Raw genomic sequence first — 13,056 nt, 5'->3', positions numbered from 1 at the left:
CCCAAAGAACTTGCCTGACTCCATGGATGTTCTTAATGGCGTAGCTGATCTCTCGTCGTAAGTCCTTCTCATCGAACTCCATCTGAGGACAGACAGACAGACAAATCATATGCAAGGAGCCACCTGTAGATCGCAGTTACGGAACGGTAGGTCCTGCGAGTTACGTGACGCATCACGCTAGGCAAGTGTGCTGCAAAGGACCCGGTCAGAGTGTCCAAACTCCAAAGATCCCATCTCGAGGACTAGGGTGCACGTTTCCGACCCAAGTCATGACTTTTCAATGCCTTCACAAGAACGCAAAGGTGGACAGTAAGGAGGAAAGGCCAGACGGGAACCAGTGCCTGTAAGTGAGGGTGCTGGAAACGTATCAAATGGAGCAGAGCACTGAATATCCCCGGGACTGTCAAAATAACAGAGAGATCTTGGAGACAGTGAAGCCAGACTGACCCTCAGAAACAAGGACGGCGAAGCTTCACCTCGCATTATTTTGGGCATGTTGCTTGGAAGGGTGGGGGGATTGTGGAGGAGAGGAACATCAGACTGACGCAGTGACTTCAGCAAAGGGCTCCAGTGTCAGAGACTGGGAGGATGACACGGGATAGGATGGAGTTCAGAGCGGTTGTTCAAAGTGTCACTGTGAGTCGTACTCGATGCAACAGCACCTCACAGTGACAGTGACGACCGACTGCCAGGAGAATGAACTAGTCTGTTTGAGAAGAAGGGCAGCCTGAATGCCCCTAAGAAGCGAGGAAGGGGCCTGTCTGATGTTCCTGGACACGTCGGCAGAAGGGACCAGTCCCTGGGAAGGGCATCATGCTTGGTAGAGGTTCAGGGGAAAGGAAAGAGGCAGACCTTGAGGAAGATGGGCCAACGTGATGCCTTTGACTGGGGCGGATCTCAGGCCCAGAGACGGTGAGGGCGGCACAGGCCAGGCAGGCCTCGCCCACCATACTGAAGGTCGCCCAGAGGCAGAGTGTACTTGGAGTTACCTAACTGCAGCTGCTTCGTGCCGCTGCTTTTACAAAGCAGCATTATTTTCATGGGTCAAAATGAAAACAAAAACTCAGCTACAACCACAATCAAATTCACAATCGCTGAAAAATATGAATACAATCTAAACAACAGACAACACGAGGCTGCATAACAGGAGATCTACAAAACAGGAACCCCAACTTACGGCAGGGCTCCCATCTGACAACTGCTCCACCACGAGTCAGTTTCAAGGTAAGTTAAATACCTGTTTCCTGTTTTCATTTTTCCTATTGTTGTTTGTTTTGTTTTTTTTTTAAATTATCATTGTCAATCTGCTCTCTCTAGGGGCCAGGACATAACATCTAAGAAAGAATGTAACATCTGCTAATTACACAGTGCGACACTGTATATAGTGATGAAGCACAAATGAGTGCCGTGTACTGTATACAACAGGTAAAAACAAACACAGTGGCATTCTCAGAAACTATGCTGTCAACCAAGGACAGCAGGTACCGTACCCGCAACAAGCCAGGATCTAGAGGGGACAACCACATCAAACAGGAGGGCGCCAATGACAACCTGTTTTTAAATTTGAAACATATATGCCGTTGCTATCGTTAGCTGTAATCCTGCCAGGCCACGGCTCGCGGTGACCCGACGTGGGATGGAACAAAATGCACCAGCCCCGCCCCAGTGCCACGTTCGGAGGTGGATCAGACCACGGTGCTCCACAGGCTTCTGCAGCCCGATTTTCCAGACGCAGACGGCCAGGCCTTTCTTCCTAGTCTTAGCCTGGAAGCACCACTGAAACCTGCTCAGCCTCGCAGCACTACGCAGTCCACCATGGACAGAAGGGTGCTGGCTGGGTGTGCGGTGCACTGGTGGGAAACCACATCCAGGGCTCCAGGAGGGAGGGCCAGAATCCTGCCACCAAGGTACCGCTACCTCAGGAAATATCTACGGACACAGCAGAGAGGAGGAGTTGATGCGCTGCTGTGTACGTGAGTGCTACTGTGCATGTGTTGTGAATGTAAGCGTGCTTCCCCAGCATGGAAACAATCCAGACAGGACACACAGCCAGCGTCTGGGTGGTCAGGCGTGTCCATGCTTTCCTCCTCAATCCCTGCACCTAGGGCTGATGACACATTTGTGACAGGCCTTACATCGGTCCTTAAAACCACACACACGTGATTTCAGGTGTGCCACTGGCACGTGATCCTGTGTGAGGCTATTCATCCAGGTGGGATGAGCGGCTCTGTAATCTGTGCTTCCTCCCTTCACCTCCACTCACCACCCCGCCGGGTGTCAGGGCCTGGCTAACCTGCAGGATCAGCGATGCACAGTAAAAACAGCAGGCCCACTCATCTTGGCTTGACCATCCTTTCTCCAGTAAACAACTCCAGGAAGCAGTATGCTAATGAATAAGGAGGGACCAAAGGCCTCAGAATTCTAGGAATGAGATACCTCCTTGTTTTCCAATAGATATCATAGGATATCACTGGAAGATGTCTTCGTTTTGTGTTGAGGTCTGGGAATGTTTGATCTACCAGTCAACATCTCTGACAGACAAGAGATAATGCAATCACCCCTGCAGGCATGTTCCTAAGACACACACGTGGGTGTGTGTGTGTGTGTGTGGGGGGGGGGTGTCCGTCCTTGCCAGAATATTAAACTTGCTATTTGTCATCAGCATTTAGCCTCTCCGCATCTTCATTTCAACCTGGTGCCTCCTTTTGGCGGAATTCTCCCGACATATCTAGGCTGGATCCCCGATAGCCGGGGACGTCTCCCCACAGTGTTCAAGCTCACAGTAAATGCAGATTCTTTTCTGGGAGAGGGAAAACGGGACTGTCCTTTAGCTCAGCAGACACTTCTCGGCCCCCTACACTGGGAAGGATGCCCACGGCAGGGACGCTTCCTCCAAGGCCGAGGGCTCCTGACAGTGGGCTTGGGCCTGAACACCTCATGGCTGACAGAGGATCCGAGAGGGTGTGCTGGGCGGAGACACGAGGAGGGCCGGGTCGTGGCAGCTCTACCTTCACTAACTCGAAGGGAAACCGCTCGTGGAAGATGCGGTTGATGCGGGCGCCCCCGGAGAGCTCCAGCGTGTCCACTTGGTCACCTGAGCCTTCGATCCTCTTCTCAAAGTCTACCCCAAACTGCTGGACCATCCTGTGAAGAGAAGGAGGGCTGTCATCAAAGTGGCCTGGGCACTGCTCCAGAAGTGGGTCCTGAGTCAGCCTGCGGCTTATTCTTCCCGCTTAACTGTTAGCTGGACAATGGACGCACACACTCCCACTCCCTCTCTCTCAGCAGCCACTGGCCAGCTGTGCCTCCAGGTGGCAGTGCTGCTCCTTGCCTGCCCACCTGGCCTTCCTGGTGAGGGAGTGCTTTCCTTTTTGCATAGCTAGTAACCACCCCAAGGCCTGCCTCTCAGTCACCATATAGGCTGCAGTTGGCTGTGAACCCTCCCAGTGTCTATCTCATCTGCAGGTCTCCAAGCCCATCCTCCTCCTCTGCCTAGAGGCCCCTCCTCAAGGATGACACCCACCGTCACCCACAGTCACTCTGACCAGCTTGCTCCATTGTACCCCTCCCATTCCCTCCCCCTGTAGGCTGTCACAAATGTGACCCAGTGGGTCGGCTTGTGTCACTGGGCAGACAGGGAGAGGGGCTTAAAATGCTGAAAATTCCAAGCTTAGCACTGACTCGTCTATGGCTCTTGACTCCACCACCGATGGGCCGTGAGGCCCTGAGCCAGTGCTTTGCTCCTCTGTGCCTCAGCTTCCTAGTCTGCAAAGTGGGCTGCCGGGAACAGGCACCACCCAGGAGGCCTTTGTGACGCTCCAAGGAGCTTCTGGGTTTCACCAACTCAACAAGTCACAGATGATGAAATGCACCCTTAATCTGTACAGTTACAGAAAAGCAAGACCAGAGCCCACAAGTGGCAACCTGTTCGAGGCCAGAAGGTGCTTGCTGATTTCCTCACCTCTACTCCCTCAAATCCTCATCTACTCGAGTATTCTGCAGAGTTTAGCTGCTCCAATTGGGACCATCTCCCAGCTGGGGCCAGGGCACTGAGCCCACAGTTCTTTAGCAAAGAGAAGTCCGGCTGTTCAGCAAACACAGCTGATGCCAGTGTGCTGCCAGGGTGGCCAGACGCCACCCCAGGAGGACCTCCTCGGGCCCAGGGGCCACACAGGCAGCCTGGAGTCTGGGGAGCTCACGGGCCACAGAGAGAAGACTTGCATAATAGATTTTCAGAGACACACAGGCCGGTGTGAACGCTGCCCCACGGAATGGGCCAGATCAAGGCCAGGCTGAGAGAGCGCATCACCAGGGCAGCACAGGGCAAGGCAGGGCTGTTTCAGGGTCAGGTTGTGGATGGCGGCTCCTGCTGCCGACTGCGGAAGGGAGCAGACATGCAGCCTGGAGCCAAAGTCGACTCAGGGTCAGCTCAGGCTGTGCTCACGGAGAGGTTCAAGTGCAGTAACCACAAATAACCAGTGGCCCTCAGAGCCGAGAGGCGGCACGCTGACAGATGCCACGCTCACATTCTTAGGGCTGTGTGTCTCTGTCACCAGGTCCAGGAACAGAGACTGTGTAGGCACGAAGTGCGGGGAGGAGCGCTGGTCAGAAAAATGTCCCGTCACTCTGTGGGAGAAGAACCTGCGGGGCTCTGAGATGCGGCAGGCTGTGGTCAATGCCACCCCTACATGGATAGCCGACTAGGCTGTGCTGGGCAGAGCAGCGCCGACACAGAACAACCAATGTAATGATGCTGATAAAATCACAAACAGCTTTAAGGGCCCTGGCTTCCTGGGAGGTAGGCACACATGTGACTCCAGGAACGCACCCAAACACCACATGGGGGGCTGGTCATGGGCAGCGATGTTGCCCCTCTGGAGGTCACGGTACCTGCCCCTATGCAAACGCTCACACACTAGGACGTGGTGGTCCCTCTTCTAAGAACCTATCCCAGAGGAATCCGCACACGGCCACCAGCACTGATTCCAACGACACAAAGGACACCTGACTGTTACCTGTGGGAGTCACACCACGCTGCGTGGTCACACTGCAATACCCTCAGCAACCACAGGCCCCTACAGTGCAATGGGACTGGTAACACCAGAAACAGTGTAAAGATGGGAAATGGCAGAAGCAACAATTTCAAAAAACAATACATAACATGGGAGAGACTGGAGAGCTCTACGCCGAGTGAACTAACTCGGGCTCCTTAGGACAAATGCTGCCTACGATCATTATTGTACAAACAGAAGGACAGCCAGTAAGAGGTGTGAAAATGTCCAAAGAAGAAAGGGGCTGAGGGGGAGGAGGAGGAGAAATCATGAGGCGGCAGAATTTGCTGGGTAGAGGTGGTGGTGAAGGAATTAGAAAAGATCCAGTGGGGATTTGAAAAGACGGAGTAATTAATGGTGGGCACAGATCAGTGGTGATTAATTTCATAAGACACACGGATGTGAACGACAGTATGAGATCCGGACAGGGAGTGTCCACAACCAGCCCTTCATCCATCCGGAATGTTGTACTGTGTGACCCGAGAACAGCAGCCAGAGGGCGCCAGCACACACCGGAGCCAGCCAGCTCCCTCCCGTCACTGTCCATCAGAGAAGGGCCACGGGGTCCCTCTATCCACGCAGGGTCCCCTTACCCACACAGGCTTGGTCCTCACCCAGGACCTCTGCACCGATGGGCTTGCCTCTTCCTTTGGGACTTCGAGGTCCCTTCTCTCATTCTGCCTGATGGCATTTTCACCACTGGGCCCACCACAATCAAACTGCACGCCTACCCCCTGGCCCTCTCTAGCCTCTCCCTGTGTAAGTGGTTGACTGTTTAACACACTCCCATTTTTTTTTTAAATAAAAAATGTTTTTATTACTATAAGTAACTATAGGGATATTTTTCTAAAAAAATAAAAGTTTATGCTGACATATAGAAAAAAAATTTATAGACACTCATTTTTTTGTGTGTATTTTCTCTGATCATGTCACCTCATGTAGCCACAGCCCCACAGACAGCTGCACCCTCCTAGTAATGTAACTGATTTCCTTCTGTGATTTTCTCCCCACTGTACCTCCTTATTGCTTTTACACACACTCCCAATTTGCTGGTATTTTCTGTCCCATCTCCTCATCTGAGGCCCCAGGTCAGACATGGGTGTCGGCCTTCTCCAGTCAGCGTCCAACAAAGGGCTTTGGCACACATAAGGTGATCGCCAAATGTTTGCTGAACGAACAAGTGACTGAGCAGAGACTGGTGCCCTGGGGCTGGAGTCTGGTGCTGGGGAGGACAAGCCAGGCTGGGGGCGGGGGCAGGACACATACTGTAGCAAGGCTTTAGTTTTGCGTGTGGGGTCGTCAGGCCGGAAGTTCTTGTACTCCTCCACCTCCTTCTCCAGCGACAACAGCTGGCTCTGCAGCTTGCTGCGCAGGGTGGGCAGTGACTCCCGGATGTGGTTGGTCAGTTGCTGCAGGAGAGGCCAGAGAGCAGAGGTCAGAGGGAGCCCCAGGCCACCTCGGGCACAACACACCCACGGCCAAGAGGGAACACCCCAGAAACACCCTGGCCACACCCCCTCTCACACAAGGGGTAAGGACAGGGCCCAGAGCTGTTCAGAGCTGAAACGGGTTCTTGTTACAGAGCTTGGCAAGCCAACAGTGGCGTCCACAGCCAGGCAGTCGGAGAGACCCAGGGTGGACCCACGACCTCCAGCGGACACCACTCAGCGTGCTGGGGAGAAGCACTGGGATGCTCCCCACAAGCTGAGAACGCTCACCCCCTGAAGAGGCCCCCGGGGAGCCTATGATGGACAAGACAAGAGAGCAAGAAGCCCACGTACTCACAGGCTGTATCTGCATAGACACGGCAGTCAGAGGAACAAGGCAGGAAGAAAAGGGGAGGAGGAAGCGGGTGGGCAGCCTAAGACCATCCATGGACCCGTTCCGTGCTGTTCTGAACCCTTTAGGGATTTACTCCTTCTCCACGTTAAAGGAGGCTGGAGTGGCTGTTAGCTGCCGTCCACCCACGGTGACCCCCAGCAAAACCATGTGAACTAGTGTCCGGTCCTGTTCCAACCCTGTGGTCTCCTGAAGATCTCTCAGCTGTGGGGGGACCATATGGGTTTCTCTGGCTGACTTCCATTAGTGATCGCCAGGCCCTGCTTCCTGGTCTCCCTTAGTCTGAGCCCTCTGTGGAAACGTGTTCAGCATCACAACATGCAAGCTTCCACCCACGTGGCTGCACGCCAGGGCGCTGGCTGCGAATCGAGTCCGGGTCTCTTATCATACAGGGAGTCCCTGGCTTAAGACACAGTTCCACTGTAACGCCTTACTAAGGCATTTCAGACACTAAATACTCCTCTATTTTTTCTTATTAATTTTAATGAATCCTCGATTTTTTAAAAAAAAAGTTATTATTGTCTTTTGCTATCACTCCGTTTATAAATATGATCTTCATTTGTCTTTGAGGGGTAGGAGGAATATGTCATCAGTAGGTGAGATGTTGAAACATTATTTGCTGTATGTATTACTAACAATATGATGTGCCAGAAAGGAAAAAAACACACAAAACCCCCAAATGGGTGGTGGCAAGTGATGCTCGTGGTAACTGGGACGTGTCATCCGCAGGGGCTGCCTGTACACACACCTGTCATGCCTGCACCCCCCAGGGCCTGCGAGGCCAAGGAAAGGCAGGGCGCAGGGACACGGCTTGCCGCCGGGAAAGGAACTGGCTGTCACGGGAAGGAGGGACTTGGCAGTTCACTGTATTTGGGCTGGATAATGATGATAATTTCATTTTAGTGTTACAGAGAGAGAGAAGAATGAGAAAACCAGAATCTTGTTTCCAGGAGGTTCTCCTGGTGAATGGAGGGAAGGTTGGCTAAAGGGGCACGGAGCCAGAGAATGGGCTCCCCTCTACCCACGGCTGGAGAACGGGCTCCCCTCTACCCACACTCTGAATTGGATCCAGCAGCAGCCCAGCCCCTCGGGAAGGAACTTCAGGGTCTATGCAGTATGCACTGGTCTCCAGCCACGCCGCAGAGTGGCATCACTCCCCCATGTAACCCCCGGGCCCCTGCTCCCAGAAGCAGTGGGATTTGAACTAGCTCTGGCTGCGTGAGCTGAGCACCGTTAGGTTCCTGCAGTCCACTGGGCTGGGACCCCCACCACCTGTGAATGAGTTTCACTTCCCTCCCTCCTCCCGGCCCAGATGGACCCTGGCTGACCCAGGGGGCACTGACTTCCCCTTTGCTCCAGAGCTGTCTTCTGGGGAACTCCGGCACTACTTCTCTCCTTGGGCCCCCAGCACTCCCCGCCCTGGAGGGGCCTTTATCTGGTGGGGTGAGAGGGCTGTTTTGCACTCATCTCCCCACTGGAAACACATAAAGCCCTTCTCTCACATGTACACATGAACCCAAGAGTCCCCGATGGCCACCCCGGGGCTCTGCCACCCTTCAGGATACAATGAGGGGAACATGGGTTTCACCTCTACTCCTGCCAGAGGGACCCCAGCATGGGTGACAGGGGCAGCCAGTAATAGATTCACAACATAATCCCGTATCAGGGACCTGATCCTACAGAGGAAGTCACACACGTGCAGAATGACATCATCTTGAATGACAGCAGCCTATTGCCAAACAGGAACCATCTCAGCAGCCGTGGAGACATGCCAAAGCGCTCTCCTGCCTGCACTTACAGAAACCAAGGGCTGTGCTTCCAGTGATTTCAAGCCAGGACCGAGGTCAGGGCTGGGAACTGAGCTCAGGGCCAGAGACCAGGTTCAGGGCTGGGGACCAAGTTCAGGGCAGGGACGGGGGCACTTACAGGTTCAGGATGGCGCAGGCCACCCCAAATACGTCTTATGTGTCTAAACCCTGTGACTACGTGACTGTGAGGCCAGCACTCCAGGGCCAGGCCGGGCTGTGGAACCCCTAGCTACCTGCCCAGTGCTGACAGCACTCGACTTGGGTTTGGCCCATGTAGCCTCCTTTCATGTGGGGCGAGGGTGTTAAATGTTCTTAAGTCAGGTCTCTCTACTAGGAACTGCACACCAACTGCTGGGCGTGTGGACAGTAACTCCAGCGGCCAGGAAGCACGAGCCCTGGTGACTGTGGTGGTGAGAGCAGTCACAGTGACAACTGAACGCCCCTCCTTTGCTGGGCCCTGACTCAGACGCCATCACCATGTGAGTCAGCGCCATGGGCCAATCTCACGCTGTGGAAAGCAGGCAGGCCTGGGACGAGGCACTGAGGCTGTTGGGCCTCTGTCTGCCCCCCCGGCCCTGCTGCATGTGGACCCCGAGCCCTGCCGTACCTGGTTCAGGGTCTTCTGCAGGTGCGGGGTGCCCATGCGGTCGGCCATGTGCCGGTAGGCCGGGTGGGACAGGAAGAACTTTCGCTCAGCCGCCATGGCCGCACGGATGTCCTTCTTGCCCTCAATGTCTTTCTGGCTGCGGTTCACCACGCCGATGTAGCCTGTGAGGGGACAGGGTCAGGTGGGGACAGTGCCAAACAGATCCGGGTGCTCAGGCACCCACCAGCCCGGGGTGGGTGAGGTTTGAGGGAAGTGGGTCCTGCCCCACAAGCCACCACAGACTCGGTCACCTCAGGAAACAAAAGGCTGAAACAAGAACATCCCAGAACCGAGCCCACTGCTGTCAAGCCGACTCCGACCCACAGGGACTCTAAGTTCAGATGAGATCTGTGTGATGGGTTTCTCAGGTAGTGAATCTGCGGGAGCAGACTGCCACATCTGTCTCCTACATACAGAGCAGCTGGGAGGTTCGAACCGCCAACCTCAGGGATGTAAACAATCCGAGTGTTCATCAAAAGATGAATGGATAAACTACAGCACGCACATACACACAAAGGGACAGTATGCAACACTTTAAAAATCACACAAGAATTTGCGTAACACTACATAACATGGATCTGAAGCATAGAATGCTGAATGAAATAAGGTCACAGATTACTGACATTTCAGTGAGTGGGCAAACAATTGATTACTGTACCAGCAGATCCCACAGCAAGTAGACAAGGGGGGAGAGGAAGAGGAAGGAGGGGTGTGGACCAGAGTGTGTCCTGGAGGAAGGAAGCTGAGGGCATCATCTCTGCCACTCAGGTGGTGGGGCTGGGGTGCTAAACTGAGCCAAGACTGGGATCCTGGGCTTTCAAGTGAGCAAGAAGTGCAGAGCTGTGCGAGGGGAGACGGTGCGGACTGGTGGGCTGGGAGGAGGGGCTGTGAGAGGGGAGACGGTGCGGACTGGTGGGCTGGGAGGAGGGACTGTGCAAGGGGAGACGGTGCGGACTGGTGGCCTGGGAGGAGGGGCTGTGAGAGGGGAGACAGGTGTCCACTGGTGGGCTGGGAGGAGGGACTGTGAGAGGGGAGACGGTGAGGACTGGTGGGCAGGGAGGAGGGGCTGTGCGAGGGGAGACGGTGCGGACTGGTGGGCAGGGAGGAGGGGCTGTGCGAGGGGAGACGGGTGTCCACAGGTGGGCTGGGAGGAGGGTGCTGGCACAATGGGGGCTATCTGTGTTTCTCTCCACCACTGACAATTCCTTCCTAAACTTGTCAGCCACAGGTTTGCAATTCAGCCCCTGATCCCTGAAGCCAGAAGGGTTTTGGGGTTGTGCCCCCGGCCAAGCTCCCTCCTGCTCTGGGTTCACCCTGTCATGCCACGTCTCAGCTGTGTTGCTGGCAGAACGCAGTGACGTTTCTCCAGGCCTATCCTGGGGCTCAGTTCCCAGGCATGGAGTCAAATCAAAGACAGAGAGGTGCCCACAGCTGAGGGCACAGGAGAAAGGGGAGAGATGGAGAATTCACAGAAAAAAAGGGGGGAAGGAATCACACTAGGTGACTAGGCATCAGCACAGCACAGGGGCAAACAGGAAGCACGTGAGAGGCCAACAAGTGAGACCGAACAGTAATAGCCTGAGCACTCTGTGAGGAATGCAGCGGGACCTCTGGGAGCCCAGAGAGCATCTACCCAGCACAGGTAAACGTTCTAACAACCTGCCAAGCGAAGCAGGGAAGCAGGTCACAGAGCAGCCTGGAGCCAGAAGAAAACCAGCTCTGCCACTTGCTGGCTCTGTGAGCTGGGGCCAAGGATGCAGCTTCTCTGGGCCTCAGTTTTCTTTATCTGTAAAATGGGGATGACACTGAGCTGTTGCGAGGATTAAATGAGACCCGCATATCTAGAGCTTAGGAGAGGGTCTGCTGCAGACCCTCAGTAAATGCTGGCTTATCCTCGTTTTCAGGGGCAACAGACAATTCCTTTTGGAGGCCTGGATGACAACCTAACCAGGCCTGTCCAGGGATCAGCAGCAGCTTCCAGGGAACTCACAGTAACTGGGCAAATTCCCAATGCAGGACATTCACAGAAACTACAATCTGGCATCTTCCACAAATAATACGTCACAAGAAAAACAAAGGGGACGGGTGGGGGAGCTGTTAGAAAAGCTTAGGTGCTGGTGTGTAAACAATCCATAGCCTGAAATCTGTGCTGAAATCCCACAGGAAGAGAATGAAAAACTGAAGAGAGTCCAGGTTGGGGTTCAAGACTAGTTGTGTGCTGCTAACCGCTGAGGCGGGGTAGTGAGCCCCCGGGGATGCAGCAAATGCTTCTCTTCTAAACATTTTCAAAACACAAGTACACACAAACCAGCACAGGTTTAGAATCCTCATAGAAGCTCTTTGGAAGGTGAGCCCCAAAGCCCTAACGAGGGGCTCTCGGGCGGGTGATTGGACTTTTCTCCCCCCTGTACACACGTTCGTGTTGCACAAGCCAGTGGCTGTTAGTGGTAACTCAAGAGTGATGTGTGCAAACCAGCAGAAAGAGGCCCGTGGGCATACACACAGCGTGCCAGGACTCACAGCCCAATGCACAGCCGTCAGGGCCGGCGAGTACGTGTGTCCATGCATGTATTCTGAAACTCTGTCACGGTCTCAGGAATGAGGACAAAAGGACACAAATGTCTGTGAAAAGCGAGCGCTCCAGGACCCCGCCCCCAGGCCCAGACTCACCTCTTCTCAGGGGGAGGAGCTTGTTCTCCAGGACGTCCCTGGCGTCGGTGCCTTCGTCCATCAGGTCGAGCTTGGTGATCACCCCAATGGTCCGCAGGCCTGTAAGAGTCCACATGTCAGCCTGTGACAGGACGAAGGAGGTGGGCTGCTGGCCTCGGGCCACCTCCTTGCTCCCCAGCTTCCCAGAGAGCAAATGATGAAGGAAAAGCCTCAATCTCAGAGGGCGTCCACCAAGATAAATTGTGCGTGGCAAAGACTAGTCACAGTGGCCACGGCTGTCAGCGTTCCTGGTGCCTCATGTCGACCTCGTTCTACTGCAATGTGGATTTACTCTTTCATACTAGCATAGGGACAGTTCTGTGTGATAATTCTATGTCACCCTGTGCTGTCAGCACTTGCTGCTCCAGGCAGGGGTGGGGGAAGGGAAATACCACGGATATTCACATCCAGAGATGTGAGTGTGCTGCTCTCCCAAGTGCAAGCCAAGTTCAACTGAACACGAAAACCTGCAGTATATGTATGGGCTTTATACCCACCCCCGCCACTCCCGCCACAAATGAATAGCTAAAACTCTACTCCTGAACAATCCCACCTAATCCCTCCTCTCCTTGAGTCATCCAGAGACAAAGCCCCAAGCCTACAGACCAACGGTCACAGCCTGCTGAGAGCCAGCCCCTCTCTTTTTCTCTGTGCGTGTGAGAGACAGAGAGACAGAGGCAGAGAGAGAGAGAGAGAGAGAGAGAGAGGGGAAGAGTTCTCTCGGGCATTGCTCTCTTGGGCGACAGGTGTGCTGTCTGGGGCCCTCCACCTGCTTGCCCTGCGCTGTCGGTGGTGGAACTCAGCCCTGTCTTTTTTTTTTTACAGAGGTTTTGGATTTCCATTCATTCATTGCCGCAATTTTCTCCCTCCCCACCCTTCCCCACCAGCTCGCTTCCCCCTCCGGAGGAAAAAAAATTCCTTCATTAGTATACAATTCCCACGTCCCTTCCCCCCACCCCCACCCCCTAGTACACTTCTCTATGCAACCTTAATTCTGGATTCC

General features: G+C 54.3%; 1 protein-coding gene across 7 annotated transcripts in view; it reads right to left on the bottom strand.

The window, feature by feature from the left end:
- The window catches only part of DNM2 (dynamin 2), a 111,767-nt gene that overhangs the window by 28,802 nt on the left and 69,909 nt on the right, over window positions 1-13,056 (bottom strand). For all 7 annotated transcript variants that reach the window (XM_006898779.1, XM_006898774.1, XM_006898776.1 and 4 more), the window contains exons 5-9: window positions 12,015-12,113; window positions 9,306-9,466; window positions 6,318-6,460; window positions 3,009-3,144; window positions 15-82 (exon numbers count right to left, since the gene is read on the bottom strand). In XM_006898779.1, the coding sequence (XP_006898841.1) occupies window positions 15-82; window positions 3,009-3,144; window positions 6,318-6,460; window positions 9,306-9,466; window positions 12,015-12,113 (607 nt within the window). The remainder of the gene's footprint in view (window positions 1-14; window positions 83-3,008; window positions 3,145-6,317; window positions 6,461-9,305; window positions 9,467-12,014; window positions 12,114-13,056) is intronic.

Source organism: Elephantulus edwardii, unplaced genomic scaffold (genome assembly GCF_000299155.1).
Source record: "Elephantulus edwardii isolate Elephantulus edwardi_28Jun2011 unplaced genomic scaffold, EleEdw1.0 scaffold00237, whole genome shotgun sequence".
Classification (NCBI taxonomy): Eukaryota; Metazoa; Chordata; class Mammalia; order Macroscelidea; family Macroscelididae; genus Elephantulus; species Elephantulus edwardii.
The sequence above is the reverse complement of the archived record's forward strand: the minus strand, read 5'-3'. Positions and strand labels throughout refer to the sequence as shown.